At 60.8% G+C, this 7,473-nt stretch overlaps 1 protein-coding gene across 1 annotated transcript in view; it reads right to left on the bottom strand.

Moving 5' to 3' along the window:
- Positions 1–7,473, bottom strand: part of ESPN (espin) — a 43,521-nt gene that overhangs the window by 9,400 nt on the left and 26,648 nt on the right. Inside the window, 7 exon segments of the mRNA XM_014586602.1 lie at positions 1,391–1,573; positions 1,576–1,671; positions 1,753–1,898; positions 2,996–3,022; positions 4,267–4,465; positions 4,556–4,717; positions 7,338–7,468. Coding sequence (XP_014442088.1) covers positions 1,391–1,573; positions 1,576–1,671; positions 1,753–1,898; positions 2,996–3,022; positions 4,267–4,465; positions 4,556–4,717; positions 7,338–7,468 — 944 coding nt within the window.

The following is a 7,473-nucleotide window of genomic DNA, read 5'->3' on the forward strand; positions in this document are numbered from 1 at the left end:
TGGACTAATAATACAATACAATGTATAGAATGCTAGGCTTGCCAGACACTTTGTTTTTAATTGCCCGAGGGCATGCACTCACCAGAGAGTGGGGGTGGGGAAAGAGAGAGAGATCACACCCCCATCCCCACCCATGGGGCACCATCATGCTGCAATCCCTTCTCTGTCAGGATTCGGGGCACACATGCACCTGTGCCTGCTGTGTTTTTCAAGCTGCTGGGGCTGGGATTAAAACCGTGGTCTACCATATGGGATCTGGCTCTCTTAACCACTAGGCTACAGTACAGTTCAACCAGGCACTTCTTAGATTCTCATTTATTCCCTGGCATACAGGCCTCCTAATTCATCTTGACCCACTATAGTCCATTTCCCCACATACAAATATGCCACTTCTTCACTTAACACTCCACCACACATACCTCACTGTGCTCCCCACTGCTCCAGAAGAAAGTCCATTCCCTTCTAGGCAACTAGCCAGTTCCCGATTGACCTCTCCTGCTCAGCTCCTCCCCAGTAGTAGTCACAGAGCCACGTCCACTCTCCCTATCCTGCTTGCTCCCTCTTCACTCCACTCTTTTTTCTGCCACTTCTTAGATATCACTTCCTCTTCCTCCTTTCCTAACAGGGTGGCCGGGTCAGGGCTGCCCAGTCCCGTGTTCCCCGTCACAGCGCTGGCATGTTGTAAATTGTCTCCCAGTTACTCTCACACCATCCTCTTTTGTCTCCTTGGGGGGCTCTTATTTGCCTGTAGTTCCCACACACCTCTCCCCCCCCCCAGCTACCTTAAAAGCAAGCCTTGATAGAGTGACCCTGCATCCCTAGAGGCTACAACAGCGTACATGACACAAAATAAATGTCACTCAGAAAAAAGCTGTTGAATGAATGCATGGCAAAGCACCCCACCAGTTACTGGTGATCAACCCATCTTAAAGAGGAGGAAATCGAAGCCGGGTTAGGCTCGATAACAAAAACTAGAAAGTGGCAGTTCAGGTCAGTCTGCCTGAGACCAAGCTCTCTTGGTGCTTCGATGCAGTCCCTGAACCAGCACTGTCACCAGACACTCCCAGGAGTGTGTTAGAAATGCACCATATCACCAGAATTTCTGAATCAGAACAGGTATTTAAAAGGGAGCCCAGGCAATTAGAAGGCACAGTAGCGTGTGATCAATATTGCCCTCTACCTTCAATGGACAGGCTGCTGCTGGTGGCGGCGTGTGTATGTGTAGACTGGGACCAGTCCAGGGAAGGGGGGGGCTGTCCTGCCACCCCGCTTTTCTCCAAAGGTAACGGGAGCCACCTGAGGTTGAGGGCCAGGGCAGGTTGGCATGGGTGATGGACTGTGGGTCCAGATGCAGACCCCATGGCCCTCTGAGAAGCCCCATCCCACCCACCTTCCGCCTCTGCTCCTCTTCTTCCTGCATCTTCAGCTGCAGCTTGCGCACCATCACTTGGCGCTTCCACTCAGGGATGGGCCGGCCCTGCTCATCATGCGTGGGGATGAGCGCCTCCACGTCTAGCTGCACGCCCGGGGCAGGCGTGGCAGGCGGCGCCGGTGCCATACTGCCATTAAGCAGTTCCTGCCATTAAGCAGTGGCTGGGGCCCTGAGGCTGGTGGAGTGGGGCTCCGGGCTCGTGATGGTGCTGGTGACACGGACGGCTGTGGTGAGTCAGGCTGTGGGGAAAAGCAGTAGGGATGAGCATAGGCAGCCCAGGCAACGGGAGCCAGGGCTGGGGTACCTGTCAGCCCACCTACCTGTGGGGCCGACTGCCCGCTGCCTGAGAACACTGTGGTCAGCCCCTTGCTTTGTGGTGTCGGCTTCAGGCTCTTGCCTGCCTTGATCTCAGCCAGTAGCTCTGAGTTGTCACCGGTTGGAGACATCATGTTGAAAGACTTGGTGCCTGCACAGAGGCAGGAGAGGAGGCATCGTCCCTGTGGTGGAGCAGTGGCCCCTCCACCCTCTACCCCCACCTCTACACCTCCTCCCCAAGCCTTCACAGGCTGGGGGTTCTCTTCGGCCCAGAGAGCAGCTCTCCAGATGCACAATCCCGAAGGCAGTTCTCAGGACCACCAGAGGTAGGCCCACCATCTGCCCAATGCTACTCACAGGGCCTAGGCCCTCCGCCAGGAGACCCATGGGCATTCATGGTGTTCTTGGGCCAGCCCGGGACTCTAGTGTATGTCTCCGCCCAACCACTGACTGCCCAACTCCAAAACACTACCTGAGGACAGTCTCCCGACCTTTGTCCTGGGTTCCCTGGCTCAGCCCATTGGGGTGGAGTCTCCTTCTGGCCCTCTCCCCGCATCAGCAAAGTTCAGTGACCCTTGGACTGAGTCAACTGGAGCTTCCGTGGCCATACAGACTTGGGACCCCAGAGTGCTAGTACCCAGCCCCCCCCACACACCCACAGACAGACGTGTGAGCAGACACACTGGTTTGCAAGGCAGGAGCACACTTAGGCAAAGCACTACTCAGCTCTGGGGACCCAGGAAAGCAGCACCCTTACTGACGATAAGGAGGGGCACCCAGGAGGAAGGGCTAGGCGGACAACATGCAAATGTCCAGGGCAGAATTTGCATTTTCCGGGCTCTGTGTCCGGAGGTGAATGGGATTTAGGGAGGGTCATCTTTAGAATACTGAGGAAGGGGTCAGATCTGGGTGGCAGGGACAAAACAGAGCTGCTGCTCATGGATGCCTAGGCTGGAGATCCCAGAGCTTACTCACAGGGATGTGAGAGGAGGGAAAGGCAATGCAGCCGGCTCATTTAGGCAAAACCAGCAGCCAGGTGCAGAATGTATGTGAGTGTGGTGGGGTTACGAGGTAGGCATGGGGTTCAAGGCCCCCCGTTGTATTGGGGTCTCCTTGCCTGCTGGTCCCCAGCCCTGCCCTTTCCTCCGGTCCAGGGCCCCCTGTGCCTCACTTTTCCTGGGCAAGCCTGCTCCCCGACCCCGCGCCTCAGCTCAGCCTCAGCCAGGAGCCGCGCACGCAGCTACTCACTCTTCCTGTGCCTCAGGACTCTCACTTCTATGGACCGAGAGGAGAGAAGTGACAGCAAAGTTAGGAGTGAGAGGGTCTAGGGTAAGACTGGGAAGGTCAGGGACAAGAGGGCTAGGGAGGACAGGAGGGGGGCAGTGGAGAGGAGGAGCTTGCCTGCCCATCTGACCCTGGCTCAGGCCACTCTGGGGCCCCACAAGGGTGGTCCATCCAGTTCCCAGCTTGGCAGGTGCCTCTGTGGGCTGGGCAGGAAAACCCTGCCCCTCACCCCCAGCAAGGGCCTTCAACTTGGCATGGGTTTGGGACAGGGCACCCAGCCCAGGTTCTGCTGGAAGGGCTATTTTTCTTCTGTTCCTAGCTTCGACCCTCCTGCAGGTTACAGAAGGAAAGAGAAGCTGCCTCCAGAGCTGGGAGTGGGCTGGGGGCTTTCTGCAGGTTCTGCCAGCGGCGGACCTGTTACCGTGGGCTCTGTGGAGGCTGGGGTTCCCTAGGCACTCCAGAGGACCCAGCTCTCCTAGTCAGGGACATGAAACTTTGGATGGTGCCACTAAGCATGGTCCCTGTGCTGAGTGGCTGGATGAGGAACCCGACAGGGCCAGCACTAACACCTAGAAACCGCCTCCTGGGCCTTCCAGGGCTGGTGGGTGGGGCACTGCCGCATCCTACAGAAAAGAAGCCCAGGAACCCTAGTCACCAGTCTAGCTCTGAAGGATGCACAGGGGAGTCATCACTAGGTGGGAAGGAAAATGTGATAGGTCACTGGCCTTGTCCCCAGAGCCAGGTCCTGGCTGGTGCAGGACCCCGATGGGGCTGGTTAGGGAGGGTACCTGACATGTCTAAGGGCTCAGGTCTGTGCTAGTTCGGAACAGAGAGGTGGGGAAAGGAAGAGAGACTCAGGGTAGAGGAGGGGCAGGAAGAGGTTGGCCAGCACTCCCGTCTCCTACAATGGAAGTTAGTTCTGCCGGAGCTTTGCTCCAGCACCAACGCATCAGAAACCCCAGCCACCGGAGCTGGGAGGCCCTCCCTAGCCATGGGAGAAGTACCAGAGAGAGGAGGGTACTTGCCCCAGGCCACACAGCCGCCCTGCTCAGCCAGGTACTAAAGCAACTCAGAGCCTTCTCCTGGGGTCAAGTACTCACGGGGTAGGGGCTGGGAGAAAGAACGAGTAGGAGAGGAAAAAGGGCAGTGGCAACTGGGGAGGGGGCGGGTGTTTAGATTTCCCTCCCCTTTCAGGACTAGCACCGCCCCCCACTCTCCACCCGCCCCTGACTCACTGCCGGTGGACGAGCTAGAGCGGCGCTGCCCGCAGCCGGGGCCAGCTCCCTCGAAGGGCAGAGGCGGGGCAGGTGGTGGCGAGCTCAGGGCCTCAGGCAGGGGAGGCGGCGGTGGCGGCGGTGGCGGTGGCAGTTCCCTGGCCGCCTTGGGGTCTGCAGCGCAGCCGTTGTGCACGTGGTTCCCAGGAAGCAGCGCAGCCTGCGGGGGAGCGGAGGGGTCAGCGAGTGAGAAGCGGGGTGCAGGGCCGGGTCCCGGGCAGCCGGTGGGTGCGGGCTGGAGGGCACGCACCTCCTCGCTGTGTGCCATGCCCGGGCGCGCGGCCAGTGGCTCCCTGGGGCAGCGGCCCAGCTGGCGGTAGTAGTCTCCCGTGCTGGGCTGCTTGCTGAAAGCGCGGGGCTTGCGGCCGGAATCCTGCCTCCGCAACCCGTTGTGGCTGTCGCGGGAACTAGGCTGCGGAAAGACAGTGGAGGACCGGCCTCAAGCACTTGTCCTTACGCCCCCCTCACTTCCCTCCCAGCTCTTCGCCTTCCCGTAGCTTGTGACCAGCGCCGTCGAGGAATGCTGCTGATCACGTTCCTAGATACCCCCTGTCTCAGAGGAGGGATCGGGCGAGGGTCATGGGGGTTTTGGTGGAAGAGCAGTCGCGGCGGCCCTACAGGGAGGGGTTCTGGGTGCTGGCCAAGGGGCACGGGCCCCCACTGAGGCCAGAAGGGGCGGGCCCAGGGGCGGGGTGGCCCAGCCCAGACGCCAGGGGGAGCCGGAGAAGGGGCAGCTCTCAGCTTAGCTGGCGTTAAGGCCTTTGCCACATCCCACTGGCGGCAGCTATACTGACCGTGCCTCCCCAAGACTCCACCGAACCCTTTCTTGTTGGGGTCCGGGCCAGGAGGGAGCCCTCTCGAGAGCCAGTGCCCTCTTGGGCTCCCGCTTGGCCCTGGTCACTCAGCCTCGGGGCTGCTCCTACCTGCGACTGTGCTGGTGGCCCCCGCTGTGCACCTGGCAGCGGGGGCGGCACGGACCCGACACCTGCGTTACCTGATCCTTCCTCTCAGGTTACAGCCCGGCCTGCGCCTGCCCGCTCGCGCGCGGCCGACCTATGGGCTCAGTCGGCCTGACATCACCTTGGGTCTGCCAATCCCAGGCTGAATCCCCCCGCAGTTGGGGCTGCCAGGGGGCTGCCAGGGGGCTGCCAACTGCTCCGCCACGCCTGGTCGCTGCCCGCGCCTACCCGAAGTACCAGATGTGACCCCGCCCCTGCGCTTCTCTCTCTAGACTAAGTCCTCAACACCCTGACGGTCATCCCAACACACATCCGACCGAGAGGACTGTGGGCCTGACCACCGACAATGAGGCCTCTCCTATTTGGCCTCTGGGTTCTGGGTCGCGCCCCCGCCATCCCCATCCCCCGCATCTGGAAACCATCGCCATCTGCGTAAGCGACACCGACGCCAGCGCCCAAGCTTCAGGTTTCAGGGGCGGCAAAGCGGGCTCCGGTGACAGTGCAGCGTCCCGCCCTATTGCGGTTGCCCCCTGCTAAGGCCATCACAGGAAAAGGGACGTGAGGCAGTGGGGCCAAAGGCCGAGTGACCGGACAGGAGTGTCCTCTCCCACCTCCCAACCCGTGCGTCCCCGCGGTGGCCTCGGACCCTCTGCACCCCGCCCGAACAGGCTCACGTTGCTAGAAACGCGACACTGCAGGATTTGTTTTCTGGGCCAGCCCGCCCCCTCGGCGCCCCCTGCAGCCCGGAGGCTCGGACACCACGACCCTGCTCCCGCCCGTGGTCGGCAACTGCGCAGGGGGCGCGGCGTTTGGACAAAGGGCTCTTTGTGCAGCGGCCGCAGGGCCTGCAGCCCAGCACGCACACACTCTGGGAGGGGCGCCGAGACAGTTCAGTTCTGGTGCTGGGGCTTAGGGGTGGGAAGGGCCAGGCCACCTGTTCTGTGGCTTTGGGCAGGGCCCAGGCAAGGCTGGGAAAGTCCAGTGGTCCCAGGGCCCCTGAAGCACAGCCCAAGTCATCTGTCTCCTGAGATGAAAGCAGAACCTGATGGGAGAGCTCGGTCTGAATTGGCACTAAGGGGGTGGCCGTGGTTGGACTCCAGGTGAAGGTTCAAGGTTCCTCCCATGCCTCTCCACCCAGTGGCCTTGTGCCCTGGGTCACCTGTGCAAACTGGTTACTCAGCTTGAGGTGGGGTGGGGTGAGGGGGGGGGCGTGTGGCCTGCTTTAGGCTAGAGAGAGAATGGCAAGGTCTTGGCTCCACCAGGACCTGAGGGGCTGCCACCTACCACTGGCCGTTCAGTCTCAGGCTGCCCCTACCAGTCAGATCAGCCTTGCTCTGTCCCTCTGCCTAGTAGTCAGGACTCCCCCTGGGCTTCCTGCCCAGGACTCCCAGTTATCCAGACCAGACCTCTGCCCCTCCTTGACTACAGAGCCTCAGTCAGGAGCCTGCAGGCCCTGGAAGACCTGGGCACCTCACACTCACTGTGCCCACACTAACCCATTCCCTTCCCACCCCAGGATGGCCTATCCATCCTCCCAGAGCTCAGCTCCAAACTAGGAGGCAGATTCATTTCAGCTTCCTCACCTCCCTCAGCCCCCACTGCCAATGAGTATCAGGTCTTGTCCCCCTCCTCCTGGGCCTCATCTCATCCATGCCACTGCCCTCTCTCAGCTGGACCACACCTCCCTTGGGTGCCAGTCTCCACCTGAGCCCAAGGCTGTGAGTGTGTGTCTGTGAAGGAACAGGCCGCCTGCGTTCTCTGTCAGCTCCATGACAGTGCTGCCACTCTGTGCGAGAGCTGGCACAGACCCAGTTCCTGGTGAGGCAGGGCCGTCTGGTATGTGTTCTTTCACTCCCCAACTCACCACTGAGGGCAGCGACTTTGTTTTACTCATCTCCCCATTCTCCAGTGCCCAGTCCTGAGCCCTCCATGGGACTGCCAGTTTTGACTCTTGAACATGCCATGGGCCTAGGGACTCTCACCCCATGCCCACTGGCCAGTCCCTTGGCCTCAGCTGGCTCCCACCAGCCCAGTCCGACTGCTGGGAGGCAGGCAGGGGTGAGGGCTCACTACCTGCTTCTTGAGGACCTCAGTCTCCACGTGGCGGAGCTTGTTCTTGGTCTGCATGTAGATATCAGCTGCATGGAGCCCAACAGGGGGCTTGGGAGCTGGGTAGCCTGGTGGGGGGGGGGGCACTTGGGTGCCTGGG

The sequence above is a fragment of the Tupaia chinensis genome, unplaced genomic scaffold, assembly GCF_000334495.1.
Source record: "Tupaia chinensis unplaced genomic scaffold, TupChi_1.0 Scaffold000146_1, whole genome shotgun sequence".
Taxonomy (NCBI): domain Eukaryota; kingdom Metazoa; phylum Chordata; class Mammalia; order Scandentia; family Tupaiidae; genus Tupaia; species Tupaia belangeri.